The sequence below is a fragment of the Symphalangus syndactylus genome, chromosome 1, assembly GCF_028878055.3.
Source record: "Symphalangus syndactylus isolate Jambi chromosome 1, NHGRI_mSymSyn1-v2.1_pri, whole genome shotgun sequence".
NCBI lineage: Eukaryota > Metazoa > Chordata > Mammalia > Primates > Hylobatidae > Symphalangus > Symphalangus syndactylus.
In genome coordinates, this window is record NC_072423.2 from 87,907,355 (window position 1) to 87,927,683 (window position 20,329).

At 43.8% G+C, this 20,329-nt stretch overlaps 1 protein-coding gene and 4 non-coding genes across 5 annotated transcripts; 3 read left to right on the plus strand and 2 right to left on the minus strand.

The window, feature by feature from the left end:
* Nucleotides 1–632: 632 nt before the first annotated feature.
* On the plus strand, nt 633–1,833 carry LOC129488661 (olfactory receptor 4D9). Its single transcript, XM_055291191.2, has 2 exons — nt 633–888; nt 1,121–1,833. The coding sequence occupies exons 1-2, from the start codon at nt 633–635 to the stop codon at nt 1,831–1,833; spliced, it is 969 nt and encodes a 322-aa protein (XP_055147166.2).
* Nucleotides 1,834–18,819: 16,986 nt separating this feature from the next.
* Nucleotides 18,820–18,892, minus strand: TRNAV-UAC (transfer RNA valine (anticodon UAC)). The gene has a single exon. It is a non-coding gene; the product is annotated as a tRNA-Val (tRNA).
* Nucleotides 18,893–19,176: 284 nt separating this feature from the next.
* Nucleotides 19,177–19,249, minus strand: TRNAV-UAC (transfer RNA valine (anticodon UAC)). Its single transcript has one exon. It is a non-coding gene; the product is annotated as a tRNA-Val (tRNA).
* A 238-nt stretch (nt 19,250–19,487) lies between these two features.
* Nucleotides 19,488–19,573, plus strand: TRNAR-UCU (transfer RNA arginine (anticodon UCU)). The gene is given in 2 exon segments: nt 19,488–19,524; nt 19,538–19,573. It is a non-coding gene; the product is annotated as a tRNA-Arg (tRNA).
* Nucleotides 19,574–19,948: 375 nt separating this feature from the next.
* Nucleotides 19,949–20,031, plus strand: TRNAL-UAA (transfer RNA leucine (anticodon UAA)). The gene has a single exon. It is a non-coding gene; the product is annotated as a tRNA-Leu (tRNA).
* The last annotated feature ends 298 nt before the right edge of the window (nt 20,032–20,329 follow it).

Sequence of the window (20,329 nt, forward strand, 5' to 3'; positions counted from 1 at the left end):
ATCTTTTCAGCTTTTATCTTTTTCAATTTAGCCATTCTGGCGTGTATATTGTGGCTTATTGCTATAGCTAATGAAGTTGAATTGGCATTTGGATATCCCTTTTGTGAAGTATTGGTTTCAATCTTTTGCCATTTTGAGGTTGGGTCGTCCAGCATTTTTACTGATTTGTAGAGGCTCTTTATATATTCTGAACATGAGTCATTTCTCAGATAAATGTATTGTAAATATCTTGCTCCATTTGCTGGTCATCTTTGAATTCTCATAATGATGCTTTTATGAACAGAAATTCTTCATATATTCAGATTCCTTCCTATTATTTATTATTTTAAGTGTCAGATCTTATAGTGAAAGTACAATTGAATAGATTCACGGACTTGCAACCTCTGTTTCAGCAGCAGCAGTGAGAGAACTTTGTCTCCTTGGATGACTGAATCAAAAACCTGGGTAATCTTTCATCCACTGGTGGCATACTGACTTGCAGACACAGTGAGTGCATAGGAAAAAGAACTTCCTCCTAATTCTGAGCCAAAACGTAAGTGAAAAGACAACACTAGATTTTAGGACATATCAATATTATTTAACTGCACTATTATTTCTTTCAGAGATGAACCTGATAAAGGATTTGTGATTCAATGGATCAGAGAAATTACACCACAGTGAAAGAATTTATCTTTCTGGGAATTACTCAGTCCCGAGAACTGAGCCAGGTCTTATTTATCTTCCTGTTTTTGGTGTACATGACAACTCTAATGGGAAACCTCCTCATCGTGGTTACAGTTACCTGTGAATCTCACCTTCACACGCCCATGTACTTCCTGCTCTACCACCTGTCTATTCTTGACATCTGCTTTTCCTCCATCACAGCTCCTAAGGTCCTGATCTATCAGAGTGTAATCCCAGCACTTTGGGAGGCCGAGGCGGGCGGATCACGAGGTCAGGAGATCGAGACCACGGTGAAACCCCGTCTCTACTAAAAATACAAAAAATTAGCCGGGCGTGGTGGCGGGCGCCTGTAGTCCCAGCTACTCGGAGAGGTTGAGGCAGGAGAATGGCGTGAACCCGGGAGGCGGAGCTTGCAGTAAGCCGAGATTGCGCCACTGCACTCCAGCCTGGGCGACAGAGCGAGACTCCGTCTCAAAAAAAAAAACCATCTCCTTCAGTGGTTGTGTCACTCAGATGTTCTTCTTCCACCTTCTGGGGGTAGCAGACGTTTTTTCTCTCTCTGTGATGGCGTTTGACCGCTACATAGCCATCTCCAAGCCCCTGCACTTTATGACCATCATGAGTAGGGGGCAATGCACAGGCCTCGTCGTGGCTTCCTGGGTGGGGGGCTTTGTCCACTCCATAGCGCGAATTTCTCTATTGCTCCCATTCCCTTTCTGTGGACCCAATGTTCTTGACACTTTCTACTGCGATGTCCCCCAGGTCCTCAAACTTGCCTGCACTGACACCTTCACTCTGGAGCTCCTGATGATTCCAAATAATGGGTTAATCAGTTGGTTTATATTCTTCTTTCTCCTCATATCTTACACGGTCATCTTGATGATGCTGCGGTCTCACACTGGGGATGGCAGGAGGAAAGCTATCTCCACCTGCACCTCCCACATCACTGTGGTGACCCTGCATTTCGTGCCCTGCATCTATGTGTATGCCCGGCCCTTCACTGCCCTCCCCACAGACACCACCATCTCTGTCACCTTCACTGTCATCTCCCCTTTGCTCAATCCTATAATCTACACACTGAGACATCAGGAAATGAAGTTGGCCATGAGGAAACTAAAGAAACGGCTAGGACATTCAGAAAAGGTTTTTAATTCAACCAGGATAAGATAGTACCCATATTTAAAGATAGACGTTAAATTTCACTTTCTCAAAATGGGAAAAGAGCATGTTCATGCCCAAAATAAAGAGATACCTATGGCCACCATCGAGTCCTAAAAGAAGTTATTTGATTGTATACGCTGGGGACCACGTGGATGATACTGCTTTAAGACAAAATCCGCTCAAGTCTTTCCCTACTCACATTCAATTATTCATTCCACAAATTTTTATAGAGCATACACTATATGCCTGAAAGTACTGGGATTCAGATTGCTGCAAAAAGATTAAATGTAGTCACCTTCCTGGAGGCATAACCTAAAATACTTTTTAAAAAATATAAACAGGCCAGACGTGGTGGCTCACACCTGTAATCCCAGCACTTTGGGAGGCCGAGGCAGGCGGATGACCTGAGGTCGGGAGTTCGAGACCAGCCTGACCAACATGAAGAAACTCACTCTCTACTAAAAATACAGAGAAAAATAGGCCGGGCATGGTGGCGCATGCCTGTAATCCCAGCTACTTGGAAGGCTGAGGCAGGAGAATCACTTGAACCCAGGAGGCAGAGGTTGCAGTAAGCTGAGATTGCGCCATTGCACTCCAGCCTGGGCAACAAGAGCGAAACTCCATCTCAAAAAAATATAAAAATAAATAAAAAATAAATAAAGTGCTAGGGAAACTGTAGCCACAATATTACTTGAGAGTTTCCAAAGACATTTAACAGCCAATAGACATTTTCAAGGGGAAAAAGATAAGAAAAGAACAATCCAAGCAAAGAAAACAACATGTACACGTCCACATGAGGTGTCTTCTGCCTATAATCCTAGCACTTTGAGAGGCTGAGGTGGAGGGATCACTTGAGCCCAAGAGTTCAAGACCAGCCTGGGCAACTTAGTGAAACCTCATCTCTACAAAAAAATCATGATAATAGGCCGGGCACGGTGGCTCATGCCTGTAATCCCAGCACTTTGGGAGGCCGAAGTGGGTGAATCACAAGATCAGGAGATCAAGACCATCCTGGCTAACATGGTGAAAGCCCATCTCTACTAAAAATACAAAAACAAAATTAGCCAGGCGTGGTGGTGGGTGCCTGTAGTCCCAGCTACTGGGGAGGCTGAGGCAGGAGAATGGCATGAACCCAGGAGGCGGAACTTGCAGTGAGCCGAGATCACACCACTGCACTCCAGCCTGGGCAACAGAGCAAGACTCTGTCTAAAAATAATAATAATAATTAATAAATAAATAAAAATTAGCCAGACATGATGGTGCACGACTGTAGTCCCAGCTACTTGAGAGACTGAGGCAGGAGAGATTGAGACTGCAGTGAGCCATGTTCACTTCACTGCATTCCAGCCTGAGTGACAGATCAAGACACTGTCAAAAAAAAAAAAAAATAGAAAAGAAAAGACAAAAAGAAACCAGCATGTGCAAAGGAAGAAAATGAGGCGAGATTGTGCCACATTTGTGTAACAGTGAACTCAGTGCAGCCATGGCGTAATACACTCTTAGGGTGAATACTGGTACTGGACCTTTAAAAGAAAAGTTGGAAAGAATAACTCTATTTATGACCACCTGAACAATACAAGCCCATGATTTCTGTTGAGGAGAGAGGATCCCCAATTCACTTCAAGGACATAATTTCCTCCTAGGAGAAGGAAATAAAGCTGTTAGTGAGAGTGTTCATAAAGAAGAATCACTGTTGCCAGGCGCGGTGGCTCACGCCTGTAATCCCAGCACTTTGGGAGGCCGAGGCGGGTGGATCACGAGGTTAGGAGATCAAGGCCAGCTTGACCAACATGGTGAAACCCCATTTCTACTAAAAATACAAAAATCAGCCAGGTGTAGTGGTGAGTGCCTGTAATCCCAACTACTAGGGAGGCTGAGGCAGGAGAATTGCTTGAACCTGGGAGGCAGAGGTTGCAGTGAGCCAAGATCGTGCCACTGCACTCCAGCCTGGGCGACAGAGCGAGACTCTATCTCAACAAAAAAAAAAAAAAGAAGAAGAAGAATCACTGTTGAGGCTGTGGACAGTTCCTTTGATTTTGAGAAAAAAATGAGCAAAGGCAGATGCCAAGCTCTCGCATGGGAAGCAACTGACTCCCCCTTATATAGCAGGATTAGCCAGATCCAAATTTCCCATTGTTTCTGTACACAGGGGTCTCACCACTCCTTTACCTGTGCCACTCAATCTATTAGAAGGTAAAGAAAGGGTATAAAAAGCATGATAGTTTAATTAGTGAACCTGAGAATTTGCCAGTCTCTGTTGTGAAAGAGACAGGGATAGTGCTAGAAGATTTATCTGACAATCCAGCTGATATTCTGCTAAGATCTATTGACTTCACCATACCGTGTTCCCCACTATGATAAAGCTCAAGCCACAGCAGCTGGCACACATTTATCAATCAGAGTAGGCCAACCATTGCAACAAAAATGTCCACAGTCTAAGTAGTTAGCCATAACAAATTTTACTTATTGCTCATGTCACAGGCCAATGCTGGTCTGCAGAAAGAAGGCACAGTGCCACACTGTCATTCAGAAATGCAGGCTTCTTCCGTCTTGGGCTCCACATTTTCTAGATCCTCAGAATCCTGTCCATGATCCAGCAGATGGAGAAAAAGAGAGAGAATTAAGAATAAGCGATTCTCCTGCCTCAGCCTCTTGAATAGCTGGGACTACAGACATGCACCACCATGTCTGGCTAATTTTGTATCCTTTTTTTCATAGAGATGAGGTCTCACTAAATTGCCCAGGCTGGTTCAAACTCTTGGACTCAAATGATCTCTCCACTTCAGCCTCCCAAAATGCTAGAATTACAGGCATGAGACACCTCACCTGAATATGCTCATGCTGTCTTATGCTCCACAGTCTCTAAACCCTCATAATCCTGTTCATGCATCCAGCAGATAGAGAAAGGGAGAGAAATTAAGAATTATGGGGAAGGGAGGGGTGTGTCTTTATGGGACAGTCCTGGAAGTGGTGTGAACTACTTATGACCACATGCATTGGTCAGCCCTTGGTCACATTGCCTCACCTAACTGCAACGGAGCCTGGAGAATGAAATCAAACTCTGCTCCCAGAAAGAAGGAAAATATGAAGAACAAACTCTAGTGATCTCTTCCACATGTAAGATTCACTGCTAAGAAATCACAATTGGGTTACATTACAAAGATTAAGACTTTGTCTTAAAAGGATTCTCTTAATACATAAAAATGTTTGCTACAGGGCTGGATGTGCTGGCTCATGCCTGTAATCCCAGCACCTTGGGAGGCCAGGGAGGGTGGATTGCTTGAGCTCAGGAGTTTCAGACCAGCCTGGGCAACATGGCAAAACCCCATCTCTACAAAAAATATAAAAATTAGCAGAGCATGGTGGCACACGCCTGTAGCCCTAGCTACTCAGGAGACTGAGCTGGGAGGATCACTTGAGCCTGGGGAAGTCAAGGGTGCAGCAAGCCATGAATGCCCCACTGCACTCCTGCCTGGGCGAAAGAGTGAGACCCTGTCTCAAAAAAAAAAAAAAAAAGAAAAAGTTTGCTGGAAAGACAACTAGACCCTTAGAACACACAGAGAGCCAAACCGAAATGAAGGAGATGGGGGGAAATTTTTCTTAACTTAAAGGAAGAGAGAAATCATAAAGGTAAACCCTGGGATTAGGATGACAGTAGACTAGAAGGGCAGGGTTCCATGAGATAGAACATTAGGGTAGAGTGCCCCAAGAAGATTGGCCAAGAAGACAATCGTCATAGAAAGCAACTCTCACTTATTCCCAAACTTTTCATGGGCTTGTTGTAAACAAGTTTTATTAATGCAGGAGCTCCTTTAGCAACGAATGTTCTCCAAAACTACTATTTGACAGAGCAATCCCATTGCTGGGTATATACCCAAAAGAAAATAAATTATTCTACCAAAAAGACACATTCAGCTGTATGCTCACAGTAGCAAAGACAAGGAATCAGCCTAGGTGCCCATCAATGGTGGACTAGATGTAGAAAATGTGATACATTATACACCATGGAGTACTATGCAGCCATTTTTAAAAATGAATTCATGTCCTTTACAGCAACATGGATGCAGCTGGAGGCCATGATCCTAAGCAAATTAAAGCAGGAACAAAAAAATCAAATACCGCATGTTCTCACTTATAGGTGAGAGCTAACCACTGATTTACACATGGACACAAAGATGGGAACAATAGACACTGGGGCCTACTTGAGGGGAGGAGGGTGGGAAGAGTGTGAGGTCAAAAAACTACCTATTAGGTACTGTGCTCACTATCAAGATTGTCTTCTTGGCCAATCTTCTCTGGGCACTCTACCCTAATATTCTATCTCATGGAACCCTGCCCTTCTAGTCACTACCTGGGTGACAAAATCATTTGTACACGAAACCCCAGCAACACACAATTTACTCATGTAACAAGCCTACACATGCTTGTTGTTGTTGAACCTAAAATAAAAGTTAAACAAAAATGAAATCAATGTCATCTTCTTTGCTGATTGACATTTCCTGTGTTCTATTTCTACCACTCAAAAATGTTCTGAATTATTTTCCAATATTGGATATCTTTCCCCAAGTATGAAAATGCTAATATAGGCACAAATTAGTTTTCAGCTGGATCCAGCTGCAGCTTTCGAATCACCACTTCCTGTGTGGCTCCATCCTTGTTCCAGTATCATTGTTCCCCTCACCATCTAGTACTTTTTGCAACGATACCTTTTTTCCTACCTCCCTGTTGGTTTTACCGAAAACAAGACCTTTGCAACTGGGAAGAATTTTAAGTGACCAAAACTCCGCACAATCTTAGCTTATGTTCCTGAGTGTAGGATCTCACAAATGACAGCAACCCAGCAAAAGTTGCCCATGCAGCTGCTTTGGACTAATTGGAGAAGTGGAGAGAGTGTCAGAGTAATTCAGAGATACAGAATCCTTTGGACAAGGAGAGTGATAGAGCCAGCTACAGGAAAGGAAGGATTCAGCTCTGGATAATGATCAGATCAGTTTTAGACATTTGAAATTAGAGGTGTGCAACATACCCAAGTGAGATAAATCTATGGTGAGAGACAAGGTATCAAAAATACATGCAAAACAATCTGATAAAGTGAAGAAAAGTAATTGGGCCAGGCACAGTGGCTCACGCCTATAATCCCAGCACTTTGAGAGGACAAGGTGGATGGATCACCTGAGGTCAGGAGTTCAAGACCAGCCTGGCCAACATGGTGAAACCCCGCCTCTACTAAAAATACAAAAATTAGCTCGGTGTTGTGACGGGTGCCTGTAGTCCTGGCTACTTGGGAGGCTGAGGCAGGATAATCACTTGAACCCAGGAGGTGGAGGTTGCAGTGAGCTGAGATCATGCCACTGTACTCCTGGGCCACAGAGTGAGACTCCAAAAGAAGGGAAAGGAAGTGAAAGGGAAGGGAAGGGAAGGGAAAGGGAAAGGGAAAGGGAAAGGGAAAGGGAAAGGGAAAGGGAAAGGGAAAGGGAAGGGGAAGGTGAAGGGGAAGGGGAAGGGAAGGGAAGGGAAAGGAAAGGAAAGCAAAAGAACACCAAGTTATTCTGGTGATCTCAGCATCGTCAAGATGCCTCTACCTGAAACAAAATACAGATTAATCCAAGTAATTATTTGATGTCATATACTTCTGATAAATATACTTCTCTTTTAATATAACATCAAATAATTACTTGGATTAATCTATATTTTGCTTTAGATAAAGGCCTTGTCTTAGGAAACTATTAAATATTAAACTGATTCTAGCTTAACCTACATAGATCATGTAAACTTGGTCCTACCATCTTTTATGTTTTTTCTATATAAGGAAGGCTTCTTTTAAATTTCTGCAGTATTTTTTCATAAGCAAATAAATGCATCTATATATTCACACTGTCAAAGGAGTTATCCTAGTTTAGGAGTGATGCTGACATTTGGGTCTTCTTTCAGAAATTCAAAGAAGATTCAGATTGCTTTGGCTTAGTTTCTAAGATGCTAGTATAGTCAGAACCACAGGACCCACGTGTAAGCATCCACAAAATTCCATCACGAAGTGCTACTCTGGAGAAGTCTACAGAGTTTTGTTGTTGCTTTTGCATTGCTTGTTTTTCAAGTCTGAAAGAAAATGTTTTCAACATAGTTCCTGCTCAATAAAACAGATTATTCATTCAGTGTTATATTAGGAATCTATGGCTGCATAACATATTACCCCAAAAGTTTGTGGTTTAAAACAAACAAAAAAAAACCAACTTACTTTTTATGTCACAGTTTCTGTGGATCATGAATCTAACACAACTTAGCTAAGTTGTGGGCTTCAGGGTCTCTCAGAGGCTACCATCAAGGTGTCAGCTGGGAGCCACAGTCTCATCTCAAGGTTCAACTAGAGAAGGATCCATTTCCAAACTCACGCATACAACTGTGGGGCAGAATTATGAGTTGTTGAACTGAGGGCTTCAGTTCCTTAGTGGCTGTTGCTGGAGGCTATTCTCAGTTTTCAGAGATGAGTTTTCAAAAATTACATTGGGGGTGAGCTGAGATCAAGAGTTTTTGAGGGGAAAAAATGAAATTATTTGCTTTTAGGACCTCGGAACCCTCAGGCCTGGAAGATGATGAGTATTCAAAAAATATATCACAATTAAATATTTCGTGAATGAGTAGTACCAACACATCATATGTCTGTATATTTCCTCTCTTCACATGAGAAGTTTGGTGGAAAACAAGGAAGAAAATGCGTTTCCTAGACTTTACAATCCTCTGATTATCTACATTAAAAGGACAACAAGCAGGCCAGTGCAGTGGCTTACACTTGTAATCCCAGTACTTTGGGAGGCCAAGGTGGGTAGATCACCTGAGGTCAGGAGTTCGAGACCAGCCTGACCAACATGGTGAAACCCCGTCTCTACTAAAATACAAAAAGTAGCCCAGCATGGTGGTGCATGCCTGTAATCCCAGCTACTCAGGAGGCTGAGGCAGGAGAATTGCTTGAACCTGGGAGGCGCAGGTTGCAGTGAGCTGAGTTTGTACCACTGCACTCTAACCTGGGCGACAGAGTGAGACTCTATCTCCAAATTTAAAAAAAAAAAAAAAAAGACAACAAGCAAATCATCTGCCTAGAAAAAAAAAGAGGATGGGATAAAACACACAATACTAGGAGTTCTATTCATTTTTCCTAAGTTCCTACCTCTTAAGAAGATAGACTCCCGTTTTGTCCCCTATGACCTCTTTAGGCAAAGCTTGGGGCTCTAAGCACAGTCTGTAAGGATTCATCTCATCCCCTACATTGGGAGAATTCCAAAAGCAAAATATGTGTGTTGCACACACCTACCAGTATATGTCTGACTTCTTAATAACTCCCAGTGGAACTTCATCTCAATAGGAAAGTCCGGCCGCTCAACTTCAAAAGCCACATCCAAAAATATATTCCCTTTGGTGATCATTTCCTTGGCTCTGAGACTAATGGACTGGTACTCATGGCAGGCCCACTGTGGGGCAGTATGGTGGAGCCATGCAGAAGCGATTCTTGGAGCCTGCAGGGGAGAAGACACTGAACCAACCAACCCCTCAGATGCAGGTCTGCCTTAAAGGAGAATAGTCCTTGACAAGTAATGACTCCTAAAGTCAGAACAAATGGCCAGTTCTGCTTCTTGGGTAGGGATTAGAGGTAGGGGCTTTAAATGAGAACATTGCGTTAAGTTAGAGCTTTGTGGTGTGTGCTTGTATGTCTAAATGTTTATCTATGCAGGTGCACCCACGCACAGCCAATTTTGAAGTATTATTGTAGATTACTTAGAAATGTATTGAATGCTAATGATGCTCTTGATAGGTATAGAATCACATACATTAAAGCTAAAAATTGTAGTGGTTCAGAGCAGAATAATTAGTTTGTTCAATATTAGGAAGGTGACTTGAAGTGCATAGACAGGTCAACTTGGTAAGAGAAAGGGAGCAATATATGCTTTGTGGACAATAGAGTCGAGGGGTTCTCCAGGTTGGAGATGCTATAAAATTCCCTGTTTTAGTTGAATGGATTTACGTAGGCATATTTCTAAGGAACAAACTGGAGGATCCTCAGTTTGTTCTTGCCAAAAACAAAAACAAGAGAAAACTCATAAACTCTACTTCTCTGTTTTCTTCTTTCCTGTTGCAAACGGACACATGCATTCACAGGGCTTCCCACTGATCCTTCCACTCTCTATCTTTTATCTTTAGTTGTGCATAAATGTTATGCATGGAAGAGCACTATTTTGGCATTTTTCAATTGAATTGGTGATTTGATCACTTTCACTTCTTTACAGAATCTCACATAATGAATGGATTCCATTCGTCCCATTTTTAAGACAGAAAGCAATGATAGAATATTTTTAGATCTGCCTCATATTTTTCTTTCACCTAAAGTTACTGAACCACACACACATCCCACCATGCAAGTGTTTGTCGTTGTTTTGTTGGGTTTTTTTTGTTTTGTTTTGTTTTTTTTGAGACAGAGTCTCGCCCTGTCGCCCATACTGGCGTACAGTGCCATGATCTTGGCTCACTGCAACCTCCACCTCCCAGGCTCAAGCAATTCTCCCACCTCCGCCTGCCAAGTAGCTGGGATTACAGGCGTGTGCCTCCACATGCAGCTAATTTTTATGTTTCTAATAGAGACAAGGTTTCGCTATGTTGGCCAGGCTGGTCTTGAGCTCCTGACCTCAAGTGATCTGTCCACCTCGGTCCCCCAAAGTGCTGGGATTACAGGTGTGAGCCACCACGCCCGGCCCCACCTGCAAATTTTATCTGCTTCCCAATATATTAATCTTCCATGTGTGGAGCCCAAGGAACATCAAACACCTCTCATTTTCAATTTTTCCTGACCCAATTCAGTGACCTTGGATTGTCCCAAGCACCTAACACAGGCAGAGGTTGCAGGAAATCTAGGAGCCTCTGTTCAGCTCTTCTGCAGATCTCCAATCAAACCCACATGGAATTCTGAATCATCCCAATCCACATGGCTGCACCACTTACTAGCTGTATACCCTTGACCAAATAACTTATCTTTTCCTAGCTCAGTTTCCTTATCTGTAAAACAAAGGATTTACCTCAAAATATTGCTGTCAGAGCTAAATGAGCTGCAGCAAGCAAAGAACCCAGAAAAAATAGCTCAATTCAGATTTGCTGTCTCCCCTTCCCCACCTGCATTTGGATGGCCCTAAGTATGATAACTCACACATCCCTTGGTTCTTAAATATGCTCTGGATCTGAGTTTAACCCTGATCCTTGAATTGTTTCTTTTTTTATCACGTGTATTGGTCTTTTCAATAACAGCTTATAAACCCGCCTATGTGAGGTATGAGAAACACAGCTGGAGTCGTGCAAATAATCTAGATTTTTGTATGTATCTGTAGCAGTTTGGATACTGCAGAATAAATATGTTCTAGAGTCAGATGTAGACTAGATAGCCCTTAACTGCCAACCCTCAGTTGAAGAGACAAAGAAAAAGAAATCCATTGTTAAGTATTTTTACTATTTTTTTCTGATTGCACATGGTTATTGATGCGATTGAATATATAGGTATATTAATATACCTATATATTCAAATAATATGGAATAATATAGAGATTGCTATGTATTCAAACAATGGGATATATACACACACATATATGTGTATAAACAATATAGAAATCTCCAACATTAATTTATTTCTAAGAGATCTGTTAACACTTTTGATCACTTACTTTAAGGCTTTTTTTTTTTTTCAGACAGTCTCACTCTGTTGCCCAAGCTGGAATGCAGTGACACGATCTCAGCTCAGTGAAACTTCTGCCTCCCAGGTTCAAAGAACTCTCTCCTTCCTCAGCCTCCTGAGTAGCTGGGATTACAGGCGTGTGCCACCACACCTGGCTAATTTTTGTGCTTTTTTAGTAGAGAGAGGGTTTTGCCATGTTGGGCAGGCTAGTCTCGAACTCCTGGCCACAAGCAATCTGCCTGCCGTTGCCTCCTAAAGTGCTGGGATTACAGGCGTGAGCCACGGAGCCCAGCCAGAGCATTGAATAATCTTAAACACTCCATGAATTGATGATACTCATCAATCCCATAGTCATCAATATCTTTCTTGTTTTCAGTTTTATTTTACCTTCGTTGATGCTGGTATTGCATTTTGTTGTTGTTTTGTTTGTTTGTTTGTTTGTTTTGAGAAGGAGTCTCGCTCTGTTACCCAGGATGGAGTGCAGTGGCGTAATCTCGGCTCACTGCAACCTCCACCTCCCGGGTTCAAGCGATTCTCCTGCCTCAGCCTGGACTACAGGCATGTGCCACGACGCCCGGCTAATTTTTGTGTTTTTTAGTAGAGACAGGGTTTCACCCTGTTAGCCAGGGTGGTCTCAATCTCCTGACCTCGTGATCCACCCACCTCGGCCTCCCACAGTGCTAGGCTTACACGCGTGAGCCACCGCGCCCGGCCTTGTTGTTGTTGTTTTAAACGGACTTTCGCTCTGTCACCCAGGCTGGAGTGCAGTGGCATGATCTCAGCTCTCTGTAACCTCTGCCTCCCGGGATCAAGCGATTCTCTTGCCTCAGGCTCCCGAGAAGCTGGAATTACAGGCGACTGCCACCATACCGGCTAATTTTTGAATTTTTAGATTTTTACTACAGTCAAGGTTTCACCATGTTGGCCAGGCTGGTCTCAAACTCCTGACTCAAGTGATTCGCCTGCCTTGGCCTCCCAAAGTGCTAGGGTTACAGGTCTGAGCCACTGCACCTGGCCTGTTGCTAGTATTTCAATTTAAAGTAATAAAAATGGAATAAGAACCAGCATAAATAGAATTAGTTGAGGGCATTTGGGGCTGAGGAAGAGCATGAGCACAGACATGGTCCAGCAAACTTCAATTTGGAGGAACAGCACTGTATGGGCAGGGCAGTAACCAAAAAAGGAAAAAGAAAAACCAAGAAAGGAAAGCAAAGTGTTGGAGCCAGGTAGGAAGGTAGGTACTGGGGTCAAATGCTCAAAGTTGACTCGGAAGACATTAGCATACCTTTAAGCAAAGGTACCCAAGGCTTATTGATTAATTGTTAAGCATATGAATGTTAAGCTCAATTTTAATCCTACTTCTATCATTTACTGGCCTATGAAAATCTTGACGTTAATACACGGAAGTGACTGCAAATCACATAAATGCATGCTGCTAGATCCAAAATAAGTGTATCCTAACTCAACCTCACCTTAACTAGATCCCCAAAATGCCTGTGACCTCTCTAAAGCCACCAAAAAAAGAATTGTGATGGAAGAGAGTTCAGAGTAGAAACAGGAGCCCTAGCTGATTGTGGTTATAATATTTTACTATTGCAAGCTCTACAAAAACATGTGACCATGTGAGCATATTGCTAGGGCTCTTCCCAGGGCCTTGGGCTCCACAAATAAGGGGCTACAAGGCTTAAGCTCCGTTAGCCTCATGAGAAATCCAATTTTAATCCTCCAGCCAGACCAAGGCCTCCTCAGAACTGGAACCCCTGGGCCTGAGTCAAATGTACTAATATAGGTCTGTCATAGATTTCATCTTTTTAGAATTTCATAATACAGGTACCAGTGAAGTGCTGCATAAACCACATTCAAAACTAAGGTTTTATTTCTAGACAAACCTGACCTGTGAATATATTGGTGCCAAGTAATCTCTTTAACAAACAAATCACATTTACATTCAAAATGGCATCTGCAGGGGTGAGGTGGAGTTTTCCACTCGATCCTGGAATGGCAAGAAGAGGCCCTTGAGCCTCAGGGGCACTAACAGGTTGCTTCCTTCTAACAGAAGTCCCTGGGGATAGGAGCCCTCCGCTGTGATTTAAGGTACAAAATACTGACTGTTTCAACCTGCTTGCTCCTTCTTTACATTTAGGAATTTCTAATTCTTTGAATGTTATAGCTAACTCCAGGCTAACAAAGACCTCCCTTCTTTCCACACTTTGTTAAAAATCTTTCTCGAGACTGGGCACAGTGGCTCATGCCTGTAATCCCACCACTTTGGAAGGCTGAGGCAGGAGTTCGAAAAAATAAATATTCTACCATTGCTCTATGATGCAAGTTGGCATCCAAAGCTCGTGACTTCCAAGATGGTGTCTTTTCTCTGTACCCTATTACTTCTGATTATAGTTCAACACAAAAGAAAAAAAAAAAAAAACTTGTATGCATTATCTTGTGTTCTGATTTTTCTTAATACTTTTAAATATTTACTCTGAAGAAAACACCTGGCCTTTCAAAACTTAAAAATGTTTGAAAATGATGACATTCACTGAGTTACTGATGGATTAATAGTTAATTGGGAGTCAGCCCAGAAAATTGGCTTTGTGTTGCTTGAACTTCAAAGGGAAGATCATAGGTGGTAAATTAGCTGAGTAGAAGTTGTGCTCTGGTGAAACAATGAGAGGTAAAGGACTGTGAAATCCAGAAAGCTCAGTGGTTAGCAGTAGGGCCAGACATTGGCCTCAGTATGGGCAGAACATGGAGGGAAAGTATACAAAGGCACATCAAAGATACACACAGTGGGACATTAGTTAAAGCGGCAAAAACAGATTTTATTCAGTAACTACTGACAGTAGGGGAATGAGCTGGGCTCCACTGTGATTCGTGCAGAGGTGATTCGAGCATTTTACAGGGAGAATGAATGAAGAATGGGCGAGTGTGAGGTCTCAATAGAGTCAGAGAAGTGAAAAATTGCAAACGGTTCGTCAGTGTCAATGCGATGAGGCCAGCTGTGTCTGCTAGCTGGCAATCATCAAAGTTAGGATTCCACCCTCCCGCAGAGACTGGAAGACAGAGGCTTCATCCTTTTTGATAATTACATTTCAAAGGAATGGCTTCCAGGTCCTTAAGAAAGACATTTCTGAGTTCTAAGAGATACATGTTCACAATCATAAGTCATTTTTGGTAAATGCTATAAGTAAGGGAGGTCAGGGGCCTATCATCAGGGTTTGGGTAAAACAAACCGTAAATTCTCCTGGCAGTATTGAGCTTACTCAGGCAGGCACTTAATGGGGGGATGGGGTCATTCTAAGGACACAGCCTTATGCTGCTAGAAGCCATGTGAGAGTCTGGTCTAGTTCAGGGGTTTGGACGGAGCTATATGCCGAGAGTTCTGCAGTTCTCAGGAGCATGAGGTTTGGGAGATAATGGAGATACTCATTATCCTAATTGTAGTGTCAGTTTCACAGGGGTGTGTGTGTGTGTGTAAGTGTGTGTGTGAAAACTCAAGTTGTACCCTTTAAATATGTGCAGTTTACGGTACGTAAGTTATACCTTAACAAAGCAAGGGGCAATTTCATTTTAAGCAGTTTGCAAAACACAAAAGACATCCAGAAGCCTGTCAGCACCCAAAGTGGTATTTATTTTAAATGTTTTTTTTAAAACAGAGTGGAAAGCGGGAGGAGTTAAATTAGGATTTACAAGAAGTGATGTTTGGCAATAAAAGTTAAAAAGAGTGTTTCTTTACTTTGTACTCTGTTTTATCCTTTGCCTTATCTACTTTTTAAAAGTTAATATCTTTTTTTTTTTTTTTTGAGACAATAGTCTCACTCTGTTGCCCAGGCTGGAGGGCAGCGGCACAATCTCGGCTCGGTGCAACCTCCGCCTCCAGGGTACAAGCAATTCTTGTGCTTCAGCCTCCCGAGTAGCTGGAACTACAGGTGTGCACCACCACGCCCAGCTAATTTTTTTTATTTTAGTAGAGACGGGGTTTCATCATGTTGCCCAGGCTGGTCTGGAACTCCTGAACTCAGAAATCTACCCACCTCGGCCTCCCAAAGTGCTGGAATTACAAGCATGAGCCACTACGCACGGCTTTTCTTTTTTTTTTTTCTTTTTTTTTCTTTTCTTTTTTTTTTTTTTTTTTTGAGGCAGAGTCTCACTCTGTTGCCCAGGCAACAGTGGGGCGCAATCTCGGCTCACTGCAAGCTCGGCCTCTGGCTCACTGCAAGCTCTGCCATTCTCCTGCCTCAGCCTCCCGAGTAGCTGGGACTACAGGCTCCCGCCACCACGCCCGGTTAATTTATTTTGTATTTTTAGTAGAGACGGGGTTTCACCGTGTTAGCCAGAATGGTCTCGATCTCCTGACCTCGTGATCCACCCGCCTCGGGCTCCCAAAGTGCTGGGATTACAAGCGTGAGCCACCGTGCCCGGCTGGCTTTTATTTCTTAAAGCAGTTTTAGATTCACAGAAAAATTAAACTGAAACTGTAGGGTTCCCATATACCTCCTCACCCCTCCAACACCACAGTTATCCCTCATTTGTTAACAATTGAATCAATATTGATACTTTTTTCTTTTTTTTTTTTTTTTTTTTTGAGATGGAGTCTCGCACTGTCACCCAGGCTGGAGTGCAGTACAGGCACCTGGCACCACGCCCAGCTAATTTTTTTTGTATTTTTAGTAGAGCCGGGACTTCACCATGTTAGCCAGGATGGTCTCGATTTCCTGACCTTGTGATCCGCCCTCCTCGGCCTCCCAAAGTGCTGGGATTACAGGTGTGAGCCACCACGCCTGGCCTTTTTTTTTTTTTTTTTTTTTGAGACAGGGTCTCGCTCTGTCACCCAGGCTGGAGTGCAGTGAGGCAATCTCAGCTAACTGCAACCTCAACCTCCAGGGGCTCACTCGGTCCCTCCCAGGTAGCTGGGACCACAGACGCGCACCACTACACCCAGCTAATATTTAGTAGAGTCGGGGTTTCACCATGTTGGTCAGGGTGGTCTCAAACTCCTGGCCTCAAGCGATCCACTTGCCTTGGCCTCTCAAAGTGCTGGGATTACAGGCGTGAGCCACTGCACCGGCCAGAATTCAGTAAATTTTCAAGAGGAACATAGAATATGTAACATTTTGCAAAGTGAAAGTTTTAATAAGAATTATATGAATACACTGATATATATATATATGCTTCAATTAATTATACTGTGGGAAGCCCACTCTTCGGTGTGCTCTGAGAAAACTCAAGAAACACCATCCACTGGAGACAGTGCCCTGAAGTGTAGGCATCTATGTTTAAAAGGGAAATAAACCCTTAAAATAACCCCAAAGTGGCCGGGGGCGGTGGCTCACTCCTGTAATCCTAGCACTTTGGGAGGCCCAGGGGGGCGGACCACGAGGTCAGGAGATCGAGACCATCCTGGCTAACATGGTGAAACCCCGTCTCTACTAAAAACACAAAAAACTAGCTGCGCGTCGTGGCAGTCACCTGTAGTCCCAGCTACTCGGGAGGTTGAGGCAGGAGAATGGCGTGAACCCGAGAAGCGGAGCTTGCAGTGAGCTGAGATCGTGCCACTGCACTCCAGCCTGGGCGACAGAGTGAGACTCCATCTCAAAACAAAGAAAAAAAAAAAAAAAAGTCCAACCTAACTCACAATAAAAAACACAAAATAAACCATTTCCAGCTGACTCAAAATTCAATTATTTTCATTTGAGAGAGACAGGAAGAACAAGGGCTTTCATATTGGAGTGAGTGTAATTCGATACAAGCTGTTTTGAAAGGAGCTGTGGCGGGGTTGTTGGGGACTAGCAGGGAGGTTGGTGGGACGGGTTTGCGGAGGGCGTCTCACCTTTTTGCCCAAGCTGGTTTCGAACTCCTGGGTTCAAGCCATACTTCCATCTCGGCCTCCCAAAGTGCTGGGATTACAGGTGTGAGCCAGTGCGCCCAGCCATCAATCAAATTTTTTCTAAGACATAAAGGCAACACTCTTCTTGCTTGGGTTGATACTGTGTTCTGTCCCTGACCAGGGGTGTAACCCTGGGCCATTTCTTAATCTCACTATGCTTCCTCTCCCTCGTCTGTAAAACGGGATAAATAATAATAGAGTCATTACATTACATTAAGTTAGCTACCCATGTAAGTGCCTGTTCAAGGTTTTGCTAGGATTGTTTTACATATTGCCCTATCTAAAACCAAGGAACAAGGAAATCTGCTCCGCATTGTTCCTAAGACTAGATACAATTTAAGTGTTCATCAAAAGGCATAAAGAATTGTTATATATTCAAACACAGGAAGTAAAAGGATAAGCGAAGATGTATGAACGAAATAGGAAGATTTTCAGAATATTGTTGAAGAAATGGGAGCGGTACCTATGTGTGCTACCTTTGTACAAAAAGCGTGAAGTGGCTTTTAAAGTAAATGTACATGTATACTGGTGAATGCATGGACAATTTCTGAAGGGTCACAAAAGAAATAGCTAACTGTTGAAAGATGGGACGGAAACATCACTGTGAAATACGTGGAGGTATTCTGAATCCTGTGCATGAAATTAATTTTTCAAAAAGCTTCTTTGTTTGTTTGTTTGTTTGTTTTTGAGACGGCTGTCTCCCAGGCTGGAGGGCAGTGGCGTGATCTCGGCTCACTGCAAGCTCCGCCTCCCAGGTTCACGCCATTCTCCTGCCTCAACCTCCCGAGTAGAGTAGCTGGGACTACAGGCGCCCGCCACCATGCCCGGCTAATTTTTTTTGTATTTTTAGTAGAGACGGGGTTTCACCGTGTTAGCCAGGATGGACACGATCTCCTGACCTCGTGATCCGCCCGCCTCGGCCTCCCAAAGTGCTGGGATTATAGGCATGAGGCAGCGCGCCTGGCCTCAAAAAGCATTTTTAATTTAAATAAATTAAGCATGAGGGCAGTGAACTTGGAGTTAATCAGCAAAGAAGAGGCGGCCTTCGTGATGTCCTTCGACTTAGTGGTGGCAATTTTTAGAGATGGCCCAAGCAAGGTTTAGAAGAAGGTAGGTGAGCCAAGGGGCAACACCCAGGAACCCAGAAGCAGGCTGGCCAGGCAGTGGACAGGCGCAGGCGCAGGGGCGCGCGAAGCCTCCGTGGAGCGAGGCCGCCTGCACCTGCAGAGAGGCGCCACACGGGGGCAGCCGAGGAGGCCGACTCAGCGCCGAGCGCTAAGAGAAACCGGGCTGATGATGCAGCAGGCGGGGAACAAGCCGTAGAAATTCCTGAGGCATGGGTTCGTCGCCAGCTTCCTGGTGCAAAACCCAACACCTGGCTCACAAAACACAAGGTTACACCCCGTGGTCCCACTGGGGCTCGAACCCAGGACCTTCTGCGTGTAAAGCAGACGTGATAACCACTACACTATGGAACCCCACGGAACCAGGGGGATCCCCCAGGATTCAATAATTGTTCAAAAAGACATTTTAGCACTGGGGAATGGTTATGTAGACTTGACGTCCGGCGATTGTGCACAGAGAAAAACTTTCAAAAGGATTCCTCATTTTTCAGTATTCAGAGGAGCACGACGGCGCAGAAACATTGTCAAAATGTCTGCGTCTTCAGCTTCCTGAAGCAAAACCCACTATTGGGCTCGCAAAATGTTAATACTAAACATTTTAAAGAAAGGAAAGAAAAGAAAAACAGTTTACCACGCTGTGGTTCCACTGGGGCTCGAACCCAGGACCTTCTGCGTGTAAAGCAGACGTGATAACCGCTACACTATGGAACCGCGTGCGAGAGGGCCCTCTCTGGATTTAGCAATTCTGCATAAAGACATGTTAACAACGTGGACTGAAATGGATTTACTGCTCAGCGATCGCGAACAGAGAGAGAAACTTTCACCAGGATTACAGACTTTCCAGTGTAATTCCTACCCACGCTCTCTTTAGAGACAAAGGTTCCACACTTACTCGTGGAAAGAAAGTGCCTCCCCTGATGTGTTCATCGCGGAGAGGTCGCACGTGTCTGGCTCTGTGGCGCAATGGATAGCGCATTGGACTTCTAGATAGTTAGAGAAATTCAAAGGTTGTGGGTTCGAGTCCCACCAGAGTCGCTTTTTGTTTGAAGGAGGGCAAACGGAAAGTTAGGCGGAGGGAATGGATATAAAATAGATGAAACGAAAACTATCTACCATTTAAAATTTCCAGAATTATGTGAATTGCAGCTAATTGCAGTTCCTGGTTATGTCCCTTCACTTGAAGGCGTTAAGAATCCCGCTCCTCTATCGAGCCTTTTCTCCTTCACTTTTATGTGGCCCCAGTTTTTAGTGGCGAGATAAAAGAAATTAGGGAAATATAATCAAAGTCACCAAGTTTTTTCCCCATATTATTCTTTTACATCAGGAAAAAAAGTAATTTAAATTGTTCCGAAACTTTAGTCGCCTAGTGTTACCCGAGTTGCCTTAAAATAAAATGCTATTTCATCAATTACCAGAATGGCCGAGTGGTTAAGGCGTTGGACTTAAGATCCAATGGATTCATATCCGCGTGGGTTCGAACCCCACTTCTGGTAAAGAGTAGTTGTTTTTCCGAGCAAAAACCTTTTTTCCTGGCCGGGCGCGGTGGCTCGCGCTTGTAATCCCAGCACTTTGTGGAGGCCGAGGCGGGCGGATCACGAGGTCAGGAGATCGAGGCCATCCTGGCTAACACAGTGAAACCCCGTCTCTACTAAAAAAAATACAAAAAAGTAGCCGGGCGTGGTGGCGGGCGCCTGTAGTCCCAGCTACTCGGAGAGGCTGAGGCAGGAGAATGGCGTGAACCCGGGAGGCGGAGCTTGCAGTGAGCCGAGATTGCGCCACTGCACTCCAGTC

What these genes read in the sequence shown, in the direction of transcription:
- LOC129488661 (XM_055291191.2), top strand. Translation starts at nt 633, where the DNA reads ATGGATCAGAGAAATTACACCACAGTGAAAGAATTTATCTTTCTGGGA. An exon ending in TAAGGTCCTGATCTATCAGA is followed by an intron (nt 889 to 1,120) that starts GTGTAATCCCAG and finishes CCTGGGCGACAG; the next exon opens with AGCGAGACTCCGTCTCAAAA.